The sequence below is a fragment of the Podarcis muralis genome, chromosome 2 (genome assembly GCF_964188315.1).
Source record: "Podarcis muralis chromosome 2, rPodMur119.hap1.1, whole genome shotgun sequence".
Classification (NCBI taxonomy): Eukaryota; Metazoa; Chordata; class Lepidosauria; order Squamata; family Lacertidae; genus Podarcis; species Podarcis muralis.
In genome coordinates, this window is record NC_135656.1 from 74,130,947 (window position 1) to 74,143,897 (window position 12,951).

Consider the following 12,951-nt stretch of genomic DNA (forward strand, 5'->3'; position numbering starts at 1 on the left):
TCCACTAGCTGTGATAAAATTTCCTCTCTACCCCAAGTGATATTACACGTGTGCTATTTCTTTCTGCATTTATGGTACTCCCCCCCCCCCCCCAATCTGCATTTCTTCCTGAGCAAATACTGGTTCAAGTCTTTCATTTTAGGTAGATGCATGGCACTGGAGAACAAGTATGCAACCTACTGATTCCCCAACACCCCAAAAATTCTTAAACCTACATAAAGGATAACATCTCTTTCCTATTGGCTTTTAGATTTCTTGGTATTAGAGGGCCTGGCACAGGCAGAAAGAATACCCAGGTTCAGAACCTCGCCAGCTTAGTAACATCTAGCCTAGTCTGTTAAGGCAATTTGTTAGCACAACTGAAAGACTAGATGAGTTACTCATTAACAGGACCCCAGCTTGTTTCTACTGCTATCTGAACATGCTATCTGTTATATCTGCAATGATTATAATTGGAGGATGGGAAAAGAAAACACTACCATAAAATACAGAACTAGTATACACCATCTGAAAATTTATTTTCAGGAATTCTGTTCTTAAGCTACGGAATAAAATGCATGTCATATGCAGGAAAGAGGCTACAGTGAACATTTGAACACTAGACAACTAGACATAGATAGGACTATAGTTTGCTTTATGCAGTCGCTGACACAAGTTTGCTCATTCCACTGAAGTAGGATCTTTCCCTTTCACTCATTACTTCAAAGTGAAGGGGTCGCCTGCAGAAGTTGCATTCAGCAGAGGAGTGTGGCTTCAGCTGCAGGCCAACTTCCTTCCAAGTAGCTAACAGATTCTCTGCAAGGGAAGAAGGAAACAGGCTTATTGGTAATTGCAGAGACAAAGCAAACACTTGCTAATCTGTAGCATAAAGACACAGAACAACTAATACAAGGTTCATCCTTATTAGCTTTCTTTAACACAGTAGCCTTGAATTTTAAAACACTAATGACCCCGTTATGTTCAAAGATTTCATGGCCCTTTGTTACAGGTTTACTAGGAGAGACAATCTCAATTCTTGTGTTACCTGCTAGACAATATTCCCTTTTGGAGGAAGCCTCCAAAACCCTACACAAATCTGACGTGGAGTCTCTAAAACGGTTCGATGGAGCCTTGTACAGTTCCTTCCAGCAACTCCTGCAGCCAGGCTGGTGCCAAACGTATTGCTCAACTTTCCTTTGGATCACATCAGTGAGGCCAAGAGGGGGTTTTGTCATCTGGGAAGTCCAGGACCTCCATACACACTGCCCAGGCTTGCACCATGAAGAGGTCACTTCAGTTTGACTTCACCCCCAGAGGGTGTCTTGAGACAGATGGATGCCAACAACTATTCAGTAAGCTTGTGTGTGTTAGGACAGAGATAGCAGATTTACTGGCACTAACCCAGTACTGTGTTACTGGCATAGTGCTATGGAGTCTACATGTACTCATGGCTTTCTTTAAAGAAGCAAGAAAGCTGCACATAGCGCAGATGCAGTTTGCCTGTTGGAGACTCATGCAATTTAATAGGCAAGGACTCAGCTAGGGTGAGGATCTGATGATGTACCATGTTTAGCCTTATCATTTGACATAATTATTAAAGAAATATCAAGCTGTACAAACAAGTGGAACTAAGCCAGCACAGTGCTTCCTTGATACAGAAACTTTTGGAGAACAATCTGACTTGATCACAAAAAAACCTTACTGGTCTCAAATTCAGTTTTATATATTGTACTGTGTAAGTTTATTTACATTTTAGGAAGTGGTACTTGCAGTCACCCAGCCTGCTTCTCGTGCTTATGACAGTTCAACCTTAGGGACAAAGCACATTTTTTCTATAGGGGCAACCCTATTTGAGCATTAATTACTTAGGGGATTCCAGTTACATGCGTGGGTACAGCAGGGCCACATAAAAGACTCCCCATGCATGATCAGGGTTCAAAGTCACATGGGGGAGTCTGAGTGTAGAGTGGGCTCCTAGTTTCAGCCTTCAACCTTAATGAGAATAAGGGGTGTTGTGGATATGGCAGCCCTACTCTCTGCCACACACCATTGGAATTGTGCAAGTAATAAGTGCCCAAATAGTTCTTTAGCACTATAGTCAGAAATGTGTTAGGAAATGTTGCTGTGCTTTTATGTCTTTGTTCACTCACCAATAAAATAGTTCATCATTTGTGGTGTATGATGTGGGGTAGGGGCAATACGTAGCAGCTCTTCCCCACGTGGCACAGTGGGGTAGTTTATCGCTTGGACGTAGATGCTATGCTGGCTCATCATTTTGTCACAGATCTCAGTATTTTTAGCAGCATCTGAAACCTGAGGCAGAAAGATTATTTCTAGACACGTTTCCAAGACTGTAAAAATACATTATTTGCACCACCAAGGACCAACTAGGTGTTCCCATGACCAGACTCCAAAAGTTATAGTTACAAAGACCTGTACTTAGACACTGCCAGTTGCATGAACTATTAACCAGTAAGATACAAGCTAAAACTAGGAGGCAAGTGCTTTGGGGTGGGGTGGAAGCGGAAAAGGCAGGGAGAATGAAGCACATGTGTGTGGTCCAAGAAGGCCAGTGATATACTCCTGTGCCACTTCTCTTGCCAGGGAGACCTCAGGGTATCCCCATCCCAGGTTCCTTCCACAGACTATCTGGGCTTCATGCCAATCTCTTCCCTAATCAATGTCAGATTGCTGTATTCTGTGGGTCCTGGGCAGGAAAGCAAAGAAATGCAGGTTGCCATCAATCTGCATTTTATGCATAAATTTAAACTGAAACAGTGTGTGGGGGAAATTGCTGAAGTCATAACCATTAAGATGCCTCTTGGGGAATTGGGGAAGATGCCATGTTATACAGAGTTCAACAAGATAAAGAATGTAAATGCATACAGACTTCGTTATGAAATTTCTGTGGGACATAAAAGAACAATGGGGTTTTTATGTACTGGATTAAGTCCTTAAATAGTTACCCTGATAGGAATGATGTGACTGGGACAGTGCACTACAGGGAAGCCAGTATCCATCAGCATCTGTCTCATGAGTTTAACATTGCGTTGATGTTGGCGGCGAAGGACTTGCCCCTCTGCACTTTTGAGGATTCTCACAGACTCGAGAGCGCCAGCTAAGAGCATGGGGGGCAGGGACGTTGTAAAAATAAAGCCAGCAGCATAGGAACGGACAGTGTCTATCAGAGAACTTGTACTGGCCACGTAACCCCCTACACAGCCAAAGGCTTTCCCTGCAGGAAAAACAAGCAAAAGGTTATTTTATCCTTGGCATACAGTTCTTTTGATACCTAACCACTAATTTTGGTAAGAAGCAGATGTTTAACAAGCAATGCAGTATTTTGATCCCTCTTCTACAGAAGAGAGCTGTTTTAAGTCTTCATGCAACAGAGTAAGGTGGTATGTTCAATACAGAACTACCACCCCAGTTTTAAATAAGCTGCTTAAAGGTGTGCGCGCTCAAACACACATATACAGGGAAAGTGCATAAAGAAAACCCGTGACCACATCTGAAAAGGCAGACATGAAGCCATCTTTGGGGAATCAGTACATTTTGACATCACATGGTGACGCTTAAAAACAACTGTCAAACAGGTTTCAGTGGCAGGAGCAGTATTCTAACTGGCCCACCAAGAGGGCTTCTAGGACCAAAAAATTAGGGAAGATTAGCACAATATTCAGTCCTCTCTACTAGTTTTGCTACTTTGTGTTAACAGCATTTTCACAGTGTCTTATTATCTACAGAGAAAGCATACCTTGTGTAAACCAATACCTCCAAAGGGAGGTACTCATATATTTCACTTGCATAATAAGAGCAAGCAGTCTGGGGTGGGTACAACTTTGCAGTTGTTATGTAATACCAACTGCCAATTCATAGTTCCTTAAAATTTATGGAGGTAAAGTGCTTCCACTGGTACATTGTTTTCATTGCAGCTTTTGAAATTGCAATAAGCAATAGCCTTAACTGGTAAAACTTGTTGCTACGGCATAGATTTACTACTTCTGTTCCTACCAAATCTCCTTACACAACTCCCATGTCAGGTTTCAGGATTAAGAACGTTCTACTTTACAGAGTTAAGTTCAAGGTAAGGATAGGAGGACTCTGAAACAACTAACATTTTCACATACACTGATTTAATGCAGGAATGGAGGACCTAACACAAATACAAATTATCCTTGCAAATGGAATTACAAGGGTATGATCATTCTGTTTTATGACTCATTCTTAGTCACTCTTACTCAAAATTAGAATGAACAGCACCAGTGTGCACATACCCAGCGTTCCAGAGATGATATCCATTTTGTTCATGACCCCATCTCTGTCTCCAATGCCTCCACCGTGAGTTCCATACAGCCCAACGGCATGTACTTCATCTACAAAGGTGATTGCCCCATATTCATGAGCCACATCACAAAGCTCTTCCAACGGGCAGACTGCACCTAAAACAAGGTAATAGTAATATATCAAGTTCTTGCGTTTCAGAACCCATGTCTTCCCAGTTTTCAGGACCTGGAGCATGATATAGCAAGCATACCATCCATTGAGTGAACAGTTTCAAATGCAACAATTTTGGGAGTAGATGGATCTGATTTTTTCAACAGTTCTCGGAGATGGCCAACATCGTTATGGCGAAAAATGTGCTTTGGCACTCTGCTGTTTCGAATCCCCTGAATCATAGAAGCGTGGTTTCCTGCATCCGAGTAAATTTCACAACCTGAGGAGGGAGAGAGAGAGAAGGCCAATCAAATACCACATTGCAGCTTGATCATCTGTAACTGGATAGGATTAGGACAACTCACTAATCCAGCTAGAGAGAGATCAGATTATCCCAACCTGAATGTAAAGAAACCTAGAGCAATAAGATTCTTGTGGGAACCTGTCAAACAAGCTACTGTATCTGGGGGAAAGGAGGCAGCGGGTTCAAACCCTGAACCCAGATATTACCCAGCTGGTCCTGCCTTTTGCAAGTCACCTTAATTTTCAAATTCTGTTCTTGGAATTTTCCTGGCAGCTATTGCTCAAATCCAGGAGAACCCCATTCTATGATTCTGGAAGGGAAGCAACATCACTGAACAAGGTAGTCTTTTAAGCAGGAAATCCAGTGAGTGAGCAGGGCAGGAATGATCCAGTGTTGCCTTGGTACTGCTGTGGCCACACATTATGTAGTGTCATTAGATACCCAGAAAAATATGTAAAGAAACAAAAAACCAAAGTGGTACCTTCAAATTCAGCAACCGTACAGCCGCATCTTATACCCATTTAACTTGAGCAAGTTTCAACAAGCTGACTGAAACTGTGCAAGTCAAATCCAAGCCTGGTGGAGAGGTTAAAAGTTATGTTTTTGCTGGGTCTGCTTGGGGTTACCCAGTGCGTAAAGAGCTTTTAAGCTCCCTGTCTTGCCTGCGGGGGGAAATACATGCTCAGCGCACCAGCTTTGGGATTTTTGCACACGATCTTGTGGGGCCATCCAAGTTCCTGCAAGCTCTCCCATGAGCATCCCTAGCCTCCCAGAGGCAGTGTGCCAAGCGGGATGTGCCGAGCAAGCTCTTTTTGCACTGGGTCCACTTGGGGCTACCTGGCATAAAAAGAACTTCTACGTTTTCTGCTTTTACTTGGGAGGCAAAGCCTGCCCAGCGCACAGGCTATGGGAGTATGAGGGATTCTCTCTCCTCCTCACCTGCTAGCCGCCGGGGCAGCTCCAAGGGTTTGGGTATAAGCAATTTTCATGTCTACACAGAATCCTTGGAACAAAACCCTACACACTATGCGCTCGTACTGTACTTGCATTTTGTCTTCACACATCTAGTTTGGGGTTTTTCAGTTCAAAGCTTTTGATACAATTTCCATGAGGTAGCAAAAACCATTAACATGCACTTAACCTGGCTGGATTGATAAAACTGCTAGCCACATTCAATTCCAAGCTAGTTTAAATGTTTGTATTGAATTAATCTGGGGCAATCTTGGTGCAATTTGGTGTTTTACAGTATTTGAAATAAATGTACCATGGAATATATTTTTTTAGCAATTCCTTCAAGGTACAGGAGAACAGCATATTCATGTTAGATTTACCTGGCAACATTTTGGCTAGTGTGAAGAGTGTTGAATCATTTGCTACAAAGCAAGAAGAGAACAACAGAGCAGCATCTTTTCCATGGAGATCAGCCAATTCTTTCTCAAGATCAACATGGAATTTACTGGTTCCTGATATATTCCTGGTGCCTCCTGCTCCCGCACCATGCTGTTTCAGTGTTTCCCTGTGAGGAAGGTTCCAACAGGGTCATTAAACACAACTTGAAGCAATCTCACATTCGCAAATAAGTTGCATTCCCATTCGTGCAGGGGAGTTTTAAATAGTTGGCCTGAGTGATAAAGCCAAGCACAAACTAGGATAATTTTGGGGGGAATCTCATAGGTTAACAGCTTGAGATTTTTAAAAAAAACATTCTTCATTATAAGCAAACTACTTGTGGTAATTAGAGGAGAAGCATTCTGTATTAAGAAATACAGTGGAACTCCATTTAATCTTTTAAAACCAGTTTGGTGTCATGTGGATATATGATGCAGGTGGGTGGATCATTACAAAGAAGAGACAGTGACAAAAGGTCCCCTAATAACCACAGAGGATCTATAACTTAATAATTTGCTTGTAACCAACAATGGTGTTGGGTAGGCTTCTAAAAGACACAGTGTAATTAGTCAACATTTTATTGTCAATTAAAAACCACTTACATAACAGCTCCACAAACTCTAGGATGACGACTCATCCCAAGATAATCATTGCTGCACCAGACAGACACCTCTTTCTTGCTGCTATGGGATTCTGAATAGTCATCTGCCATGGGAAAAACCTGGGCTCTTCGGTTCACAGTTTTGAACACACGGTATGTATGATCTTTTCTTTTCTCATCAATTTTTTTCTCAAAGAACTGATCATACTGGAAAGTAGAAACAGCTAGAAGAGGAAGGCATGCACATGTAAGCAGCTAGAACAACCAACAAAGTTTATACAAGCTTTTGATTTCCATCAAGTTAAACAAGACTGTGCCTCACATTTCGGTAAGTTCTCCTGAAGCAGATGAGACACCCTTTCTGGTCTCTGTTTCAACATCATATCTTGGAATTTCTTCAGCAAGCCATCATTTGGCTTTCCCCCATCCATCTTAGTGTTTACCGCAACAGTACTTTCTGGTGTTTTGGCAAATTCTACATAGCAAGGTGACATAAGAAAATTAGTGATTGGACAGCTCAAATTAAATTTCATGTATAAATAATGCAGTTGTTTAAAAAAAATGATACTGTAACTGAATGAAGTAGTATATTTAGTGATTACAAGTACTTTTTTTCTTCAGAATAAGTCCTGGCAGTGCTGGGGATTCACATAGGGGATAACTGTTTCTCAGCCCTCTACCATTCATTTCATGATAGGTATCTTCCCAGTTTTATGTGTGTTAGTTATTTTCAAACTCAGGACTATCCCACATTTCCCCCCAAAAATCCAAGCAATAAAACACAGCTGCATGAATCTACTCTAGCTAACTAGACAACAAAAGTTTATAGTTATACATGAACTGCTTAGCACTACACTGGTGTCCACTTGCTTTCTTCCTTGTATTGTGGCCAATTCAAAGTCCAAGTCACTGAGAATCAATTAGTGTTTCCCTAAAAGTAGCCATGCTTTCAGAGCAGAGGCAAGTGAAAGTCTGTTATTTTACAGCGCATTTATAGCAGCATGTGAATTAACTGTCCCAAAGTGGTTTCCTCTATTTCATAACTGTACTTACAGGAAACACCACCATTAGAAAGAGAGATCTTTGGCTCAGACAGGTTTCAGAACTATGATCATTGTTATTACACCAACAACTAACTGTAAATAAAGCAGATAGAAAAACCCAAGCCAATGGATGTGCAACATGTGGATTCTGCAAGAGCTACACAATTTAAAGAGCTTGAGAAACTTGGACTAAACTTTGTTCAGTTTTGTCTCCTCTCTTTAAAATCTACCTAGCATGATTAGAACCAAATTTTATTAAACCTCCAAATATTCAGAAGAGGTGATACCTTTTCTTACTGCTTGCATTTCTTCCACATCCTCCTGGAGTTCCAGGCTAGCTTTGCGGAAAACACTGCTGTTCCCTTCGTTCATCTGAGCTGCCAAGAATGGGCATTTAGTCACAGTGGCTTGGCTAGCACTCTGGCTAGCGGCAGGTGGGTGGCTCAATGGAAGTTGGGATCTGCTTATGTTTCGTTGGGCCACATCTAGTGAATTTTTGGCCTCTTGAATAAAAGAATAAAGTGTTTAGTATGCAACAAAGGTATCTGAGGTACTCATTTTGATAGGGGTGCTAGTTGTATGCGTCTTAAAATATATTTTATGTGTAATACCTTAAATATTATCCAGATACTGTAAGGATTGAAAACATTTTCATTCAGAAGTGCTGTTTAACTAACCAAACTGAAAAAATACTCAGAGAGCGGAAACACTACACTCTCCCCCCTGCCCAGCAACATATCAAACTATACTCAGAAAACTAAAGGGGAACACTATACTCAGAGGGGAACACTAAAAAACGGACCAGTATTGTGCAAAGAAGAAATGGATGAATCGTTACATCAGTCCCATTATTAGTTTTGACATACAGTATATTTGAACACACAACAGTTTTCTTTCATTAATGAGAAGTCTGCTTTTGTAGAATCATTTTAAAAATCAGGGCTATGCCTCACAATAACAGTGTGTAACATATAGTTTTAACTGACAAGTGTTCAAGAGAACCAGCAGCACACTCTTATGTACATTTACTTAAAAGGAAATCCAACTGAATCCATGGGATTTACTTCTAAGTTACAGTATATAGGATAAAAGCCTTAGACTGCAGTCCTATGCACACTTTGAAGGGTTGTACACCTCATTTAATTAAGTGGGATTTTCTTCTAATGAAAAACATAGATTTGTACAGTTAGTATTTCCTAAGTTCTTGCTTCCTGAAATTTCTCCTGCCAGGCTCTTGCCTTTAGTTAGCACTTCCTGATGCAGTGATGAAAACATATTTCAACAGCATGTAGAAAGCCTGTGATTAAAGATATTTTAAGCAACAAAAGCAAAGTTCAAAAAAGGCAAAACTGTGGTGCCAGGTCATTTGCCATTTAAGATGGCCCTAAATCAGGAATGAGGAACCTGAGGCTCAGGGGCAAATGCAGCCTCACAAGCCTATCTGGCCCCTGAATCTCTTTGCAAACCACACCCCGTGACCAGCCACACTGGCCATTCTCCTCACTGGTCCCACTTCATACACTACTGCATGGCTGGAATGTGAACTTTGATAATGCCTTTTGCTTGCCTAGACTGTGTGTGTGTGTGTGTGTGTGTGTGTGTGTGTGTGTAGAAACTAGGGTACTGTTCAAAGGTAACATTTGCATTTGTTGCTTTGCCCAGTTCTGTCTCTGGCCCCCCTACTGCTGGCATGTGGGCCCTGGAAGGTTGCCCTGCAAAAGCTTCATCAGTGTCATCCGCCATATGCAATAATTTTTATACTGTTCTTCACCCTTGTTCTTAGATTGTACAGAGAGCGAGTTACAATATACTTTGGCCTCTGTAACTGGGAAAAGGATGTTCAAAGTTCAGTCAGCCTACCACTTTCTCAAAAGTGAACTTTGCTAACATCATTCTGCCTTGAAATAATAAACCATTTCCAAACATACTGCCAATAAAAAGTTAATTTTAAAATGTAATGCATCACTTCTATTATAATCACTATGGGCAAGATCCCATATCAAGGAGAGTTGGCACTGTTGTGCAAGCTATTTGCTACTCATGCAGAAGTAGTATAACATTATAAAACAGGATATCACAGGTTAATTCTGTTTGACATTTCTATTTTCCCTAAGCTGGATTTGGCCATTGCACTACATTAAGAATGTCCCCCTACCTTCCCCAATTGTATGGCTGTTGCACTCACAGGCTGCCATTACTAGATCTCACCCTAAGTTTCAGAGTCCTGTAGTATAATTTAAATTGCTGAACAGGTACAAACAAGCAGGCAATTCTAGGAGGTTTAACTATCAGTATTTTGCAAAAACTCTTGTGGATGAATAAGATCAGGCCAATGGCATTGCAACTCCATTGGGTTTCAGAAGTATGCTCACCGCTGTATTTCAATTTAGTAAGGACAACATTTCAAGAAAGTTTCAAGTTATGCAGTATTAAATAGCAAAATTGCAAAGTTGAGCCTTACTCTCACTAGTAGAAGTGGTTTCTTCAGTTTGCTGACAGTGAGCAGATGAAGTACTCAGGGCACGTGAAGCAGGCTTCGTCACAACTTCCATCATTTTAGGGCAGTTTTGGGCATAGAAAAGAAGGGATTTGCCAGCCTTTTGCAGGAAAGCCTGGGATACCCTTGACAGGAAGGGGCAGCGGCGAACAACAGCTTCCATTTTTCAAGAGTTTTCAAAAGTCTTGCTGAAAATAACAAAACAATGTAGTTTAACCTCATACAAAGATGCAAGAGAGACAGTCTGTATAGAAGACTTCAAGAACTACTGGGGTCACTTCACATATGACAAACATATAGATGACCAGCATACATAGGTTACTGACTTTTGGATGTGTTTGCAGTTTTTAGATGCACACAAGATTGTTAACATATTATGATCTACACACACAGTTGCAGGTTCAGTCCTACAAAGGACACCCCTCCAGTTCAAGATGTTTACATGAAGCAACCTTTAAGCAAAAGCAAACAACAGAAAACAAAAACATAGCGCCACCAAAGATTAAATAGCTGCACATGCATTGAGCTACAGGCCAAAATACCCGAACCACTGGCATAGTAATTCAGCAGTGGATAATTTCACATATGACCCCTTGACTGACAAAAGGAAGAAAGAAAAACTGGGAGGATAGGCAGTCCAAGGAATCTTGACTCACCAGTTCCAGAAGAGTAGCCTACGGATCTGTTGCAACGTTGCGTGCAAAGAGTCTTGCAGCATGTTAAAACTTACAAAGACTTATTGCGGCATAGCACATTGTGGACTACAGCCAGCCTTGAGTGCTTGCCCAAAATGACAGATAACGCTAGATGCCAGTATTTGGACAGGCAATATTTCATGGGTTCAGTGAAGCGAGCTTTAGCCCACCTAAGAATATGCCACAATGAACTCGCCAACCTGCAAGACCTCGCCCCACCCCGCCAACACTTCTGTCTGCAAGGACAATTTATTGTTGTGAGTGAGGGACGTTTGTGGAGAGGACGCGGAACTTGTCGGAAACCCCCATCCAAGTCTCCTAAGACAACTGACACGGGCAGATCTAGGGAGGCTCCATCCCCGAGGGCTGAACGAGATCGCCCCAACCCGACCACTTCTTCCTCCTCGTCTCGGATTCTTTTGCGGGGGACCGAAGGGAAGACTCCGCTGTGGCCGATCGAAAGCCTGCCAGTGAAGGAGGGCCGTGTCTCCCCTGGCGCACGGTGGAAACGAAGCGATGGGCACAGAGGGATCGGGACGAGGAGGAAGAAGAGGAGGAGGAGGACCACCCCCCCCCCCGCTTTCCCTCTCCCCTTCTGGGGACGAAGATCTCCCTCCCGGCCCCTTTCGCCCAGGGGCGGAGAAGCCCCTCCGCATCCCGCCCAGACTCGGCGGCCAAGGGCGCCCCGAGCGGCCACCCGCTTCCCCTGCCCCGGACAGCTCCGTCCATCCGAGGCCGGACAAGGTCAGGAGCGAAGAAGTACCGGCTGGGCCGCCGCCGCCGCCTCGGACACGAGCAAGCGAGGGCTAAGCGCCGCTTTCGAAGGAAACCGGGCCTCCCTCCTTCCCTCACGCGCCCCCCGCCGCCATCCTATCCGCCGCCCTCCCCCCCCCCCCCCCGGTCTCTTACCCGTCAATTAGCGTCCCTCCAACCCTCGCCTTCCAGCTCTTTCCGCTCAGTGTCAACCCAGCTCCGGCCGCCGCCGCCTATATAGTCGAAAGCAAAGGGGCACCACCGCGCACGCGCACCCGAAGACGCCTCTCCCGCGGCAATCCCCCCCTCCCGCCGCCGCCACAAGAGCCCTGCCGCCGCGCATGCGCCGGGATTGGCAACTCGCCCTCCTCGCGAGGGGGCGTAGTCTGTCCCTCAGCCGCTTAAATCCTCGTCGCGCTCGTCTGTTCCTTTCCCGGGTTTATTTGCGGGGAGGGAGAGAGTCGAGATGGTTCTATGTCTCCCGGCTGCGGCTGCGGAGAAGTGCCTTGTTTTAATTGCATAGAATCACAGAACTCGATAAGGACCATCTCTCCCACCCACCTTCAGTTTCTACTTTATGACCCAGTTATATGTGGAAAGTGTTTTTCCTTAAGAGAGATAAAAGCAACCCCTAAGGACACACACAAACATGCTGTCCAACTCCACCTGTGATTGCTGCCCTAGTATTTATGCACACTTACCTTTTACCCCACTCTTTCTCTTTACAGGCACTTTAACCTCTTGCCCTGCAAAAACCTGCTCTTTAGCACTCAATCAGATCAAATGTCAGTTGGGTTTTCCACAGATTGCTGTTTGCTCCAATTCAGCTTTAAAGAACAGGTTTTCACAAGGAAAGCTTTGGGGGGGGGGGAGAGATCATCAGACACAGAGTTTTAAAGCAGGGGCAGTGCCTGGAAAGAGCAGAGGAAAGTGTAGAGAAGCCCTTTCTTGTGCCTATTAGGAACAGGCAAGGGACTCCTGTTTGGCATGGTGGCTGCTTGAGTCAAGCTTGGCCCAGCATGTAGAGCGATGTTTTTGTTTTTTTCCAAAAAAATTATTGATTTTTACAATATTAACGACAAACAAAAACACAAAACAACAAACATAACATAAACCATAACCTTATTAAAAATAACAGTTATTAACTTTGTAAAGTGACTTCCTCATTTCCCCTTAGTTGAATTTCATTGCAAATCCTTATAACGGTTTTCCAAAACCCAGTTTTTATACACTTTAAATTGAACATTAACATC

The 12,951-nt window shown here is 43.2% G+C and overlaps 1 protein-coding gene across 1 annotated transcript; it reads right to left on the reverse strand.

The window, feature by feature from the left end:
• Positions 1-494: 494 nt before the first annotated feature.
• Positions 495-12,011, reverse strand: ALAS1 (5'-aminolevulinate synthase 1). Its single transcript, XM_028718765.2, has 11 exons — positions 11,855-12,011; positions 10,215-10,438; positions 8,041-8,256; positions 7,033-7,185; positions 6,712-6,934; positions 6,052-6,236; positions 4,517-4,696; positions 4,257-4,421; positions 2,946-3,214; positions 2,130-2,292; positions 495-795 (listed from the first exon to the last, which is right to left on the reverse strand). Exons 2-11 carry the CDS (start codon positions 10,411-10,413, stop codon positions 635-637), a joined length of 1,914 nt encoding a protein of 637 aa, XP_028574598.2. The 5' UTR covers positions 10,414-10,438; positions 11,855-12,011; the 3' UTR covers positions 495-634.
• Positions 12,012-12,951: the final 940 nt, after the last annotated feature.